Source organism: Lithobates pipiens, unplaced genomic scaffold, assembly GCF_037356315.1.
Source record: "Lithobates pipiens isolate NorthernLeopardFrog02 unplaced genomic scaffold, aLitPip1_a1.2 Scaffold_8, whole genome shotgun sequence".
Taxonomy (NCBI): Eukaryota; Metazoa; Chordata; class Amphibia; order Anura; family Ranidae; genus Lithobates; species Lithobates pipiens.
The window spans coordinates 119,664,755-119,679,637 of record NW_027507903.1 but is presented as its reverse complement, the minus strand read 5'-3'; the positions used below and the strand labels follow the sequence as shown (position 1 = coordinate 119,679,637).

At 40.0% G+C, this 14,883-nt stretch overlaps 1 protein-coding gene across 1 annotated transcript in view; it reads right to left on the bottom strand.

Moving 5' to 3' along the window:
- The window catches only part of USP3 (ubiquitin specific peptidase 3), a 57,764-nt gene that overhangs the window by 32,928 nt on the left and 9,953 nt on the right, over positions 1-14,883 (bottom strand). The window contains exons 2-5 of the mRNA XM_077472150.1: positions 4,906-4,966; positions 2,534-2,671; positions 1,620-1,703; positions 1,303-1,381 (exon numbers count right to left, since the gene is read on the bottom strand). Coding sequence (XP_077328276.1) covers positions 1,303-1,381; positions 1,620-1,703; positions 2,534-2,671; positions 4,906-4,966 — 362 coding nt within the window. The remainder of the gene's footprint in view (positions 1-1,302; positions 1,382-1,619; positions 1,704-2,533; positions 2,672-4,905; positions 4,967-14,883) is intronic.

Here is a 14,883-nt window from a genome sequence, read left to right as displayed (position 1 = left end):
GGGTAGTAAAATGGGAAATTTTAATATGCCCAATGTGCATTAAAATGCATATTTATTCCCCCCCCGCCATAATATTTTTATTTGGGACAGTGAATGGGTGCATGGGTTGAGAATGCCCATATTGGGTCTGAATGGGTTATCATGAGTGTTGTAGGGATAAAAGGGATGGGTATGAGAACAGTGAAGAAAGGTAAGGGTAGAATCGGGGAGGTGGTGTATTTTTCCTAAGTTGATACTCTCTCAATTATCACATTTTTTCGGCACAAAATTTTCCTTTTTTCTTGTCGTTGTTGTTATGTCACAAACACGGGGAGTTTAGGGAGATGGAGGATGATGTAGGGGGAGGAGTGAAATGAAAGGATTTGAACTTCCAGATTTCTTTTGGTGGCGAAGACTAGTTTAAGTTTAAGCTTCTGGATGTGGGGTGTCCTCACCTCTCTGGCCTCCTCTATGGGGGAAGATTTTTTTATGGCAATGTTTTTTGTTCTTTCTTAAACTGAATAAAAATAAATTTTAAAACCAGAGCGATTAAAATATAAAAATGATTTTTAAATGTTTAAGGAAAAAAAAAAAAAAAAAAAAAAAAAAAAGGAAATGGTTCAGTAACCTGGAGACATCACTTTTAGGAATCAAGAGTACAAGATGGAACATATTCACTGGCTACTAGTACCAAGGTTAATTCAGCAAACTGGAATTCTAGGCATATATCACAGGCTCCCTGTCTCTCCACAATGAATGCTTTTTAATCTCCAACTCAGACACAAAAATGTATTATATTGCAGCTTACCAGCCCTTAGAAATGGTGGCTGTATAATTTATTTCAGGCTTTTTCCCCCTGTATGCTCATCTGGTAAACCTGTGAATAACACATAATCCTGTCCATTAGTATCTACACTATTTTCTTTACTTCATCTGTGGGGGGGCAGTTGTCGTCACAAAAGATGGACGTTAAACATGTCTGTCTTTGTTCATCTCCAACACATGGTATATTAAAGGTGCTAGTAGTTTACACCATCAAGATAAGCTTCTTTCTGCTTTCTTTTTTGCTCACGGGAAGAGACAAGGGACACTTTTTGCTCATGAGAAGAGACTAGGGCACTGCATTTCCATCAAGAGGGATTTTCTATACTTGGTAAAAACATTCTGGAAAAAGAAAACGAATGCAGCCACCACGTACATCGAAGAACTGGTAAGTTTCAAAACATTTCATTTTTATTTTTGGATATGCTTAATAAAACTGACAATACCTGCTGCGGTACATCACAATTAATGATTAAAAATATGTAGCAGATGGTTACCTACATTTAATTTAAGTATTTTCTTATGTGAAGTGTTTTCCAAGAATTTCCTCTTTCTGTGCCTCTCTGCTGTGAATGCAGAGCTGTTGGGAGAACAAAGTAGTAAGAAATGGCAGATGGTCCGTTTACAATAAAACTGCCATTTAAGCAGACCTTTATGACAAATACATCTTTAAACAGAATATTATGCTTGTGACCATAAACTGAATCAGAATATTAGACTATTGTAAGGTACAGGACAGCCAGGCTAGAAAAGCTTTGCAATGCTCAACATTATGAGTCTCTAATAAAAATATCAGAGCAGAAGAAAATGCTACTTACTTTTCCAGGTTCTGTAAATGCTCTCGAACTTTCTGGACCGAACACATCTTTGTGTCATTCACAACAAAGTCATCACACCGGTAACTGCAAGCAAAAGATTCTTAAAGAAAACTGTATGTGTGATGTCATTCTCCCCAAGAATAATATTAAAAAGAAAAAAAAAAATCCTGATGCTTACTCCCCTCCCCCTAAAGCCCCGTTACACATGGGCCGACTGTCGGGAGACATCGACTGGTTCAATTAAAACGGTCTGCCATTCGGCCCGTGTGTGTGCCACCCTGTCTGACAGAAGCCATAAGGCTTCTGTCAGATGAGCGTGCTGGAAACCCAGCAGCTGACCAACTCCCGATAAGCACTCTCAGCCAATGGCAGAGAGCGCTAATCGGATTGCTCTGGTGGGGGGCCATCCCCCTGTCAGGAAATGATAGCTCAGTGGGAGAGGTTGCTGCACTAACTTCAGATAGTTAGTAGAGTGTCTCTAACTGGTACTGACAGTTTCCTTTTGTTCAACCCGCTGGATTGAACGAAAAAAAAAAAAAAAATAAAAAAAAAACAGTGTGTACCAGGCTGACTTTCCAAATTTCCCATGGTGGAGATCCTTCCTTACACTTTCCTTATTGCAGATCAGGTTTATTCAGACTTGATGTCTTGATCTGCTTTTGCGCCCTGCGACAAAATTTACCTGGCTCATGGATACCTACTCTAACCTGCAGGCTACAGGTTTTATTAATATGCTATTTATACAGCTACATTCCAGCTGATTAACATTGTATTGTCAATTAAAAAAAAAAGAAGTTCTCATACGCTATGTTTTGTACCAGATTTTTATTGAAAAAAAATTATTGGAAGTGAAAAAAAAAAAATAAAAAAAAATAAAAACAAACACACACAACACAGTAACTAACCAGACTTACCAAAATGTACTGTAGCTGCTGCAGTCCATACACACAGTGTGCTGTGTTTTTTCCCTTTCCAACTTTTCAAATTGTTTGTGGCTGGCAAGTGGCACTTGGGCATCCTCATAATGCTTCTTGGCATGGCCATTCACATACCTATATACCATAAGTGATAATTACATTATTACATTCAATGTACATGTTTGTTAATTCATTTTCTTTATTTCAGCACAAGAAAACATTCCAGACAATGAGCAAAGATGAAGGAGAGTGGCAAAGACAAGAAAGATGAGAGCGAAGGAAGGCAGACATGGGTGGAAGAGAAGAACAAGCAGAGTGAAGGAAAATCGGACATGGGTGAAAAATAAGCACTGATTATCTTGGGGAGAATTGAGATGGGTTTTTACACTTGCCTGACTGGCGTTTCCCCTAAAACCTTACTGTCAGTCAGTGGGCAGCTGTCTCTAAGCACAGACATCAGATTGTCACCCGACTGAACCAAAAAATAGATTGAAAAATGGTCATCTCATGTTTACTGTCTGTCTAAAATTGAACTCCAGGCAAAAAGGTAAATACACAATAAACTGCATATATAGGATGCGTTTTGCCCATTAAAGGATTTGTATTGCAGTCCATCCAGTCCTACAGAGTTACACAGCTCTGTCATATTGCACAACCCTGTCTATCAGCATGCTTCTTGCAGTGCTGCTTCGTCCTTCCAGTCCGCGGTCTGCAAGACACTGATTTCAAGACAAATTCTGGTACTTACACTGCTAGTATAAATAATAGGATGTAATATTAACACAAAATTGCATTATTTGTGTCTTTTAGATCTGCCTGGAGTTCATCTTTTAAATATGCCTGTCAAAACTGAATGTTTTGCCAGGAACCCTAAAAAGAACTAATGGGCAGACGACAATTAGTGTCTGTGTCTCATCCCTGTCTTTGTTGAGAAAATGCCCAATCCCAGAGTACTTGCAAAGCACCGACATTTCTGTAGCATACTGAGTAGTAGATTTACAAACCTGCATGTAAATTCTGCTGCTGGAATGCTTGTGAAGCAGCACAGTAATGAGCCTTCATCTACTAATATTTAAATACAATTTGGAAGGACTCTTTAAACATGGATCTAAAGCTGAAAAACTAAAATTGCAAATGCATTTTTTTTTTTATTGCAGAAGAGACATGCAACGTTCTTTTTGCAACCCCCTGCCGAATGTATGCTAAGCTGCGGATATGCAGCTCAGTTTACATTCCGCCACCCTGTAGGTGTCCTGAGATGACTGCACCCCTCTGCCTGTGCAGGAATGACATCATCACGTGAAGACCAATAAAGACAGCTAAATACCAACTCCCAGAAGAAGCCCGGAATAAGATACTAGAGAAAAACCTTTAGAAGATGGACTGGTGGAACTAAGGAAATTATTATTAGTTATGCTTTAAAGCCAAGGTCACTGAGAAGAGGATGAGAGGGCAGATTGTAATGCATAGTCAGAGGAAGACAGAGCCAAGGAGGGGGAACAGAGGATGAGAAGATACAGTGCCACATATAGACGGGGAAAAACAGTGTCATAGTGGGGGGGAGTAGAAAATCAAAAATGGCATTAGTTATATGCAAAATAACATTCTAAAGTAGCATTCACACAAGTAAAAATATATATATTAGGGCCCTTTCACACTGAGATTTTTTTCAAACGGTTATGCATTAAAAAAAAAGTCCCTGAAAACCACAAGAAAAAAAATACTTCACTTTAAAATCAATGTATGTGCGCTTCTGTTGTAAAAAAAAAAAAAAAAAAAAAAAAACCTGCTTGCAGTGTCTTTGGAGCATGTTAGGATGGAGAAAAAATAAAAAATAAAAATAAAAAAACCACACACTACACCTGCACCAAAAACCCTCCTCCACATTGAAATGAATGGGAACCACCTCAAAAATTCCACTGCGAAGTGTTTCGGTGCAGTTATTGAGTCACATATGCTTTAAAAACTGCACCGCAAAAACGCTCCATTAACACACAGGCATTTTACTGGCAGTTTTGAAGCAAACCAGTGTGAAAGTGCCCTTAAGTGTGGTGAATATTTAGTGAGAAACATGACCAAAGGGCAAAGAAATGAACTAAAAAGCTGTTTCAGGTGCTTACAAAAACCCATTCTACTATACCATAATTATTTATGTTTTTCATGTATGTTAGACATGTATCATTTCACTCTTAGGACTTCAAAATCATTACGCAGTACAGTAGATCAGTCACATTATGTTGTGTCATATTTATGGACTACTTGGCTTCCGAGATGTTTAAATGTTGCTTGAGGAACTGTAGTTAGTCATATAAATCAACCATTTACAGGGAAAAAAAATCCTAATCCATACATCGTTATCCAATACTCACCTTCCACAGTGCACGCTGGAACATGTCAGACAGACCCACGGACTTTTATTTGAACGGCACACTGCAAGAGATCAAAATATACCCAGGTATAAGTCTTTGTTCATATACAGAAAACAAAGAAAAAGGGATACATTTATTATTACATTCTCTACACAGAAGCATTAAAGCGGAGTTTCAGCCGAAATATAAGCTAAAAATACCCCTAGAATTCTCATGCCTCGTATAACGCAACAAAGGTATGCTGTGAACTATGCCCAGTTTGGGGCATCTGAAGCCAGCGTTCTTCCTGGATTCTGTGCATGCTGGCTACCCAGCATGCCCTGCCAATCTCATGCATGTGCAGTGCAGTGCAATCTTGGTCAGCTTGCCATAAAAGCAGTTATACATTGTATAAGCCCATTTTAATGCCCTGCCCTATTCTGCCAGTACAGTTAAGCGACATTGCCCTCTTGGCAAAAGGTATGTCCCAAAGCTGAGAAAAAGACTTGAAAATATTGTTTTTTTTTTTTTTCAAAATTGTCACTCTTGTTTATAGCGGAAAAAATAAAAACCTCAGGAGGTGATCAAATACCACCAAAATATGTTTGGGTACAATGTTGCACAACCGCGCAATTGTCAGTTAAAACTACGCAATACCGTATCGCAAAAAAAGGCCTGGTCAGGAAGTGGGTAAATCCTTCCGGGGCTGAAGTGGTTAAATGCCCATCATTGAGAAACTCATAAAATAATGAACACTGTGCTCTGCCCATTAAAGTGGTTGTAGACTGAAGATTTTTTACTCGCCAAACAGTGTGAGCCTGGAGAGTCAGCGGGGGACCCCAGGAGAGGATCTAGGCTGCTCTGTGCAAAACCATTGCACAGAGCAGGCAAGTATGGCATGTTGGTTATTTGAATTTTTAAAAAAAGATAAAAATGAAGGTCACTTTAAGGTTCTTTAGCAGAAAAACATACATGCCACATTAAAAGAGAAGTAAAGGTTTTTTTTTTTTTTCAGGAATCATACTTACTGCGGTGGATGCAGCATCAGTCCCCCGGTGCCTCTGCACTGAGAACCAAGCGATGGAACACCGCCGATCGCTCGGTTTTCAGAGCTCCTTGAGCAGAGAGCTGTAGACTGTCAGTCACAGCTCCCTGCTCTGCCGGTTCCTCACTCAATGGAGCACTGGGCTGTGGAGGGGAAGGCTGGCTCAGCCTCTCAGCGGCTCGCTAAGAGGACGAGCTGGGTGCCAGTCCAGGGACCTGGCGTATCCCGACCCAGTGTCATGATGATGCCGTGCCTGGACTGACAACAGTGACGTTAGCAGAGTGCGGACTCTCTGGCAGCAAAGTTTGTCCCATCATCAATGATCTGTGTCTCCTCAGTACAGTTTGTCTCATTCCTGTTGCTTTTTTTCCACCTTTAACTCTTTTAAAGCGGTCAGCTTATCGGCCTCTAGTAGCTCCGATTATAAGCACAGTGCCGAGAATACGAGAGTACTGGATTCTAAATACTTCAGGCAATTTTTTTTCACCTCTTCACGCCATCCGTAGATATATATGTGTCCTCTCAGCAGGTGGGTCTTAATGCCAAGAGGTCACATATATGTGTACCACAATGTAATCAATGTCCTGCCGAGAGCATGCACCCCGTGCGTTACGGGCACCGTTACCAGCAGGTAGCGGAAAGCTCCCGATCCCAACTTGCAATTGAGGAGCTTTCTAATCATGCGACAGCCAATCACAGCGGTCACATAACCAAAATGCCTCTAAAATCTCTAGTTTTAAAGGGTTAATGTTTTACATATTTATATCTGCAAAAGGGGCCAGCCTGAAGAAGTGATCAGGACTTAGTTTTCGGACTAAATTTCCCACTTTAAGAGGTGACCCAGTGTCACAAAGCCTATTAGCCCACAACATGTCTGGCATATTGCTTTTTATATGGACTCCATACCAATTGTATCTTATCTGTTGGCCCGCTAAATGAGTAAGGCATAGGTTCACTTTCCTTTTTCAGTGAGTTAGCCTTGCTTGATGAACAGGAGTCAGGTGGGATTGCAAGGCCTGGAACACTTAGAGGAGGTTGGCCTCAAGTTGTTTAACCCCTTTGCTCCTAAGAGTAAAACAAAATGTTAATGCCCATGCACAATTTTGCAAGTTTGATATGTGTTAGTAAAACTGTACATATCATCAGAACTACTTTGTGCATCCAGGTGAATTATACCTTTTTTTCAAGACAAATTGGGCTTTCATTTGGTGGTGAATGATAATGGATATCTCCTTATTTTTTTTTTTATTATTATTAAAAGGAACACATGTAGCTGTAGATTTATGGTTACTACCTTAAAGTGGTTGTAAACCCTTACAACACACTTTGACCTACAGGTAAGCCTAGAATAAGGCTTACCTGTAGGTCCAAGAAATATCTCCTAAACCTACACAGTTTAGGAGATATTTGCCGAAAGACAGGCACCGCTGTCTACAGCGCATGCGCCGTAGACAGCGGCACGCAGGCAACTGAGCGCGGCACCATCAACGACGAAGATGCCGCGCGTGGCGGCTCCCGTGCGCATGCGCGGGAGTGACGCCATCGCGGCTTCGCTGAATGACAGCGGCGGAGCAGCGAGACCCACCGAGAAGATGGATGCGCCGGACTACAGGGGACAGCGGTGACTTCGCTGGCTCCTGTGTCAGGTAAGTGACACATAATGGACTACTATGCGATGCATAGTAGAGGTCGACCGATATGGTTTTTTCTCTGGCCGATGCCGATATTTAGAAATCATGGCGGCCGATAGCCGATGCCGATTTTTTTGGGCCGATATGTTAGGCCGATTTTATTTTTATTTATTTTTTTCCTTTTTTATTATTTTATATATTTTTTTAATCCCCCTTGATCTAACACACCTTTCCCACTGGGGCGTTTTTCTGGCGCTTTTGGGCTAAAAATAGCGCCTGTACAGTGCCTGCAAAATGGCTCCCCTGCAGTCTGTGTGAAAGACAGAGTGCTTTCACACTGACGCGATGCGCTGGCAGGATCTTAAAAAAAAAAAAAGTCCTGCAAGCAGCTCGTTTGGAGTGGTGTATACCGCTCCTCCACCACTCCTGCCCATTGATATGAATGGGCACCACTGCCGAAGCGCATGCAATGCGATTTGGCAGCAGTGCTTCATGGGCGCATTTACCCTCTTCCTTGGCCGCTAGCTGGGTTATATGTGCCCCACTAGCAGCCAAATAGCACCGCTAAAATGATGGTAAAGAGCCGCTAAAACTTGCAGCGTTTTACCATCAACGCCTGCCCGCTCCAGTGTGAAAGCAGTCTTCATAAGTGATACAGAAAATTTCTTACATTTAAACATTTATTAAACAAAACAAACCTCCAATCAGTTTACTTGTATGTATGATTTAGATTAAAAACCAATATATTAAATAAAAACAGGTAGTCAAAACTTTTGGACGGAAAAAAAAAAAAAAAAAAAAAAAAAAAAAAAAATGGGCTAACTTTACCATTTTTATTTTAATTTTTTAAATAGTGTATTTTTTTCCCAAAAAAATGCATTTGAAAGACCTCTGTGCAAATGCCGTGACATAAAATATTGCAACAACCGCTATTTTTATTCCCTATGATCTCTGCTAAAAAATATATATATAATTTTTGGGGGGTCTAAGTGATTTTCTGGCAGAAAATACAGGATTTTTACTTGTAAGCAACAAGTGTCAGAAAAGATTTAGTCTTTAAATGGTTAAACTGAGAACTTCTACACACTGAGATGACTTCATTCATTCATAAGTGTAAACATTGTATCTTTCTGATCTTTTCTTGGCAGCCTGCCCAGAGAGAAGGAAAACGTTTCTATGACGACTCAGGCAACTTACACTGACTTCTATTACAGAAGTCATTTCAAAGTCCTGCTGTAGCTCTAAATCGGCTTTTTATCAGCACAATCGGCCGATGCCGATTATTTAAAAAAACGGCAAATATCGGCCGGCAGATATATCGGTCGACCTCTAATGCATAGTAGTCCATTATGCTTTGCCTTTGCAGGGAATGAAAGAGGAAGTAAACTCATCAGGGTTTACTTCCTCTTTAACCCCAAAGAAAAACCCCAAATAAATTCTCCTCCCAACGATCGCAGCAATACCACATATGTGAATTCCATTTGTTCTCTGTATCCATAGTACAGTCCAGAAACAATAGTGTGCATTTTTTTTTATCCCACCTAAAAACACACTGACACCAACTTAAAAAAAAAAAATTATATATATATATATACACACACACACACACATATACATACATACATACATACATACATATTTTTTTTTTTTTTTTTTTTTTAATCCTGTCCAATATATCCTGACTGACATTTGTCCCTTACTTGACTTAAACACTAAGCCTGACACTGACCTGGCTCAAACCTTGATCTAGGCATTTTTTTTCTTTATTATTCATTTTTTATTTTGCAATTCCTTATTTTACAAAAAGGTGCAGTTTATATTCTGATAGAAATGGGGGGGGGGGTGGCTTTTCTTATTTTTGGGGGTTACAGTTCCTAGGCCTTTCCCCTGGTTTGGAAGTGCATACCCTTGGATTGGATTCAGGATGGTACACTTTTAGCCCATATTGAATGTCACTATAGAATGGGTTGGGGTTGTGCCTGTGTCCGGGTGAGAGTGGATCTAGCTGCTTTATATATATATATATATATATATATATATATATATATATATATATATATATATATATATATATATATATATATATATATATATATATATAAAAGAATCTAGGGTCCGTAGTGGGAATTAGGTGTAAGGGCTGTTTGTGTCCTTGGACCAACCTGCTACTTTGCCATTATAGTTCATAGTAGTTGAATTGGTCAGAGGCTACATGTTGTAGCAATCAGGAAAAGGGAGAAAAATGTTGGGTTTGTTTTTTTTTTTTTTCCCCTCTGCGTCCAATACACTAATGTGTGTGTGTGTCTCCACTACCCCCTCTGTAGATACACCAGCCCTCTGGTAGGGCTGGGAGGAAATTTTCCTTATGTTTTTGGATAGTTACCCTTTTTACAATTTTTTCCCCCTTTCTTGCAGCCAGGAAATGGCAAATGACTCGTCTTCGCTATCTTCATTACAACTGTGTTCATTTAATGTTAACGGCATTATCAATCAAAAAGAGGCCAGATTTTATGTGCCCTCCATGCTAGAGTATATATACTTTTTGAAGAAACCCCTTTTATAGAAAATCATATCCCAACGTGCTCCCGCAGATATTATTCCAAATGGTTCCATAGCACCTTGTCCTCTTCCAAGACTAGGGGACTCTCCATTACTATTCATAAGCATCTGCCAATATTGCCCTTGGAGCATTTGGCCAAACCTGATGGCCGGTATCTTTAAATTTCAGCTTTGGAATATAGTTTTTATAAATTGCCAATTTCTACATTCCAAATCATGAACATATAATGTACATAATAATATAGTATCTTCACCTTTTGACAGAATTTGCAGAAGGAACTTTCGTTGTAGGAGGGGATTTCAATCTGGTCTTAGAAGCCCAGTTGGATAGCACTTGTCAGCGATCAAATATTTCTTACAACTTTTTGAGAGCTCTTAGAAAACAGTTGTTTGAACATCGATTGCTTGATCTATGACATACTTTAAATCCTAGAAATCACAATTATACTTATTATTCATCAGTCCATCAATCTTAATCTGGAATGTAATCCCATCATGGATATTGGGTCTTTTATTTGGTCTGATCATGCACCCTTTTCTGACAATACACCCCTCCACAGACCCCACGTTTCCAACTAGTCCTGGCGTTTGAATGAAACTTATGTCAGACTCACTGCGTCATCAACTGCGGTAGTAATTCAAAATTTGATAGTCGACCGTGAGCATGATGAGACTCCCCTTCCCATACAATGGGAAACCTTGAAGGCAGTGTTACAATATTGTTCATACAACATGGAGCTTGCCTTAAAGAAGAAAGATCTGCAACTATAGAAGATCTTCTGTCCAAGCTTCGCTTGTTGGAGACCTCACATGAAAATTTTCTGACCACAGAGCTATTAGCTGATATATCCCCGACAAGGTCATCATTATTGCATCATTATTGCAGACTTTAGAGGTTTCACATATTAATGGTCAACGTACATATGCTCTAGGAAGGCATCGGTATCAAAATAAGTCTGGGAGACCACTTGCTCGGACATTACACCCTCGTTTCTCTCAGACCTTTATACCAACGTTGCCATCAGGGGAAATCACTGCATATTCCACATTCTTTTTGCGATTATTTTACAGCTTTGTACAATCTTGCACCTCAACTTTCTTCCGATATAGGACTCTTAGTTGTCGAATACAGGAGTATGTACATGAAACTGCCCTTCCAAAATTAGAGGAGGATAGTGGGAATTGTTTAGACTCTCCATTTTCACAGGAAGTATTGGAAGCGATTACCAATTCACCATTGGGTATAAGTCCCGGCCCGATGGATTTTCATCAAAATTCTATAAGACTTATAAGGAACATATAATACCATTCACGCATCATGGTGTTCAATAATATATCTGCTACCAATGGGTTCACACCTCAAACACTTGAGTCACATATCACAATACTTCACAAACCAGACAAGGATTTAAGGGTCTGTTCTAGTTATCGGCCTGTATCCTTGATTGGGGTAGATGTAAAAATGTATCCAAAAACGATTGCCTCATGTCTTCAACCCATTATTCCAAGTCTGGTGCATTCAGACCAAGTGGGGGTTTGTTCAGGGGAGAGAAGCTCATGATAAATACGCTTAAATCCTTAGTGCTTATTGACCATGTCCAAGCAGCAAAAATACCAGCTTGCCTTCTTTCTGTTGATGCAGAGAAGGCTTTTAATCAAGTGGATTGGCCCTTTTTGGAACAAACCCTGGCGCAAATAGAAATGGGGCCAGGTGCGTTATGAAAAATTATGGAACTTTATACCAAACCAAGTGCCAAAATAAGGATCAATCTTTTGCCGGCCATACACGGTTCGAATTTCGAAAGAATTTTCTTTCGAAAATCGTATCTAAGAATTTTCGTATGAATTTCGCACCATTAGTGGGCTGCAGCAACAGCCGATTTTCGTGCGGAAATAAAATTTGAGGAATTGGACATGTTGGAAATTTTTAGAAAAACAAACGATTTTCTAATCAATGATGGGAGAATCGTGCGAGAAACGTAATAAGAAAAGAAAATGTACGGAGAGAAAAGAAGATTCCCAGCCAAGAAAATTCTTTTCTGTAGCAACATGAGGTGAAATTGAAGGCTTGGTCGGCCGAATTTCGAAAATCAATGGTGGCATCATCGGATCACAAAAAAAACAAATTTTCTGATTTTGAAAAGAAAATTCGTTCGAAATTCGACCGTGTATGGCCTGCATTTATCTTCAAGTTTTTCTATTCAAAATGGTACTCGCCAGGGATGCCCGCTGTCTCCCCTCCTGTTCGTCTTGGTAATGTAACATCTGGCAACAGCCTTAAGACTAAATTCTTCTATCACAGGTATACTAATAGATGGACAGGAGGTGAAGTTGGCAGCATTTGCTTCTTTATATCACCAACCCACATGTGTCCATACCTTCTATTCTGTATTAATTTCAGCGTTTTGGCTCTATGAGTAATTTTAGCCGCTTGTGGACCGGCTCACACTGATATACGTCGGCAGAAGGGCAAGTACAGGCATATTAACGTACCTGTATGTTGCCCTTTAAGAAGCAGCTTGTGGTCGCCTGCCACAAGCTCCCTGAGTGTGATCACGGGTCCCGCGGACTCGATGTCCGCGGGGATACCTGTGATCATCTCACGGAGAGGAAGAACAGGAAATGCTGATGTAAACAAGCATTTTCCCATTCTGCCTAGTGACACCGATCACAGCTTCCTGTAATCGGGAGTGGTGATCAGTGTCGTGTCACACATAGCCCGCCCCCCTCAGTTAGAATCACTCCCTAGGACACTCTTAACCCCTACAGCACCCCCTAGTGGTTAACCTTCACTGCCAGTCACATTTATACAGTAATCACACAGTGCAAAGGATAACTATTTCTCCCCAAAACAAAATGGCGGTGTAGGGGTACCTAACTAGGCTAGTGAATTGGTTCATATAGAACAGTCGATTGCCCCTTTCAATCTCCTGGCGTTTCCCTGGCCTAGTCTCCTCCTTATCCTTCTTTACAGCACATTTAGTGGGTTTGGGATAAAATGCAATTGTGACTTTCTCCCAAAATAGGACCAATGACTCCCTTATTCGGCAACTCTCGGTTTCCTCCGGCAGTTGTACGGAGTCATTTCCTGTCACGAAGCAAGGAGACAAACCATCGAATATCTCAAATTCTTTACCAGGGAACTCTCCCACTGTTGTTAAGTTTGATTCCTATATGGCAAAAATTAATCTCACATTGGCTGAAATATCGGAAATTATCTTTTTTATCAATATTTTCTTCAAGGGATGTATTCAATAGAGAATTGGATAACTTTGAATCTCTTTTTACAGGACACTATACCAGATCATATTCTCTCTGCAGTATATAGGATTCTTACTTTGAAAATTCATCCGTGCCTCCCAGAATTTACAGATAAGTGGAATTTAGGATTTGAAGGTTCAAATTAAACAAGAATGGGAGAACGAAAGCGTTTACCCTCACTCACTGTGTGTCATTAGCATCTAAGGCACAGGAGATGAATTTTAAGCTTCTCTCTCGGTGGTATAGATATCCAACGTTGCTCCAGCGGATATATCCAAATGTCTCAGATTTATGTTGGTGTTGTCATTCCACTAAGGATTCGCTATTGCATATCTGGTGGGAACTTCCATCTATCCATGAACTAGGGTGACTGTCCCCAATACACAACAAATTACTCTGCTAGCCATCTTACCTGGATCATATGAAAGCATTAAAAAAAGGCCTTCTTAGGCATTGCCTGACAACAGCAAGAGCAGTTATACTGTGCCACTGGAGATCGGAACAGGCTTCACCTCTGACACAGTGGGTTATAGAGAAGGACCATATTGAGATGCAGACACTCCTGTCACGTGAATTGGACACATACAAACAACGTTGTCAAATCTAATACCCCTGGAAATTGCTCAGGGCAGGGGTTGACAAATTTGTTTGGAATCTAGGAGCCAGCTAAAAAAGTTAGGAGCCAGGTCCGTGACGGCGATCTGGACCTGTCCCTGGCCTGACATGGAGACGAGTGAGGGGAAGATAGCGCCCAGCCCCCCACCTGTCTCCAAGTCATTGCCCATAGCTCTTAGAGGGACATTTTATTTATTTTATTCAAATGACGAATTTTTTTTAAATTGCATTTTAGTGTAAATATGAGATGTGAGGTCTCTCTGACCCCAGATCTCATATATAAAAGGAGGACCTGTCATGCTTTTTTTCTATTACAAGGAATTTTTACATTTCTTGTAATAGGAATAAAAGTGACACATTTTTTTTTTAAAAGAACAGTGAAAAAAATAAGTTAAAATAATAAAAAAAAAAAAAAAAAAAAAATAATTTTTAAATGCGCCCTGACCCGCCAAGCTTGCGTGCAGAAGCGAACGCATATGAAAGCAGTGTTCAAACCACACATGTGAGGTATCGCTGCGATCGGAAGAGTGAGAGCAATAATTCTAGCCTATGACCTCCTCTGTAACTTAAAAAGTTCAACCTGTAGAATTTTTTTAAACGTTGCCTATGGAGATTTTAAAGGGTAAAAAGTTTGTCGCCATTCCATGAGCGGGCGCAATTTTGAAGCGTGACATGTTGGGTATCAATTTACTCGGCGTAACATTATCTTTCACAATATAAAAAAAAAGTTGGGCTAACTTTACTGTTGTCTTATTTTTTTATTAAATAAATTATTTTTCCCCAAAAAAGTGCGCTTGTAAGTCCGCTGTGCAAATACGGTGTGACAGACAGTATTGCAACGACCACCATTTTATTCTCTAGGGTGTTAGAATAAAAAATATATATCAT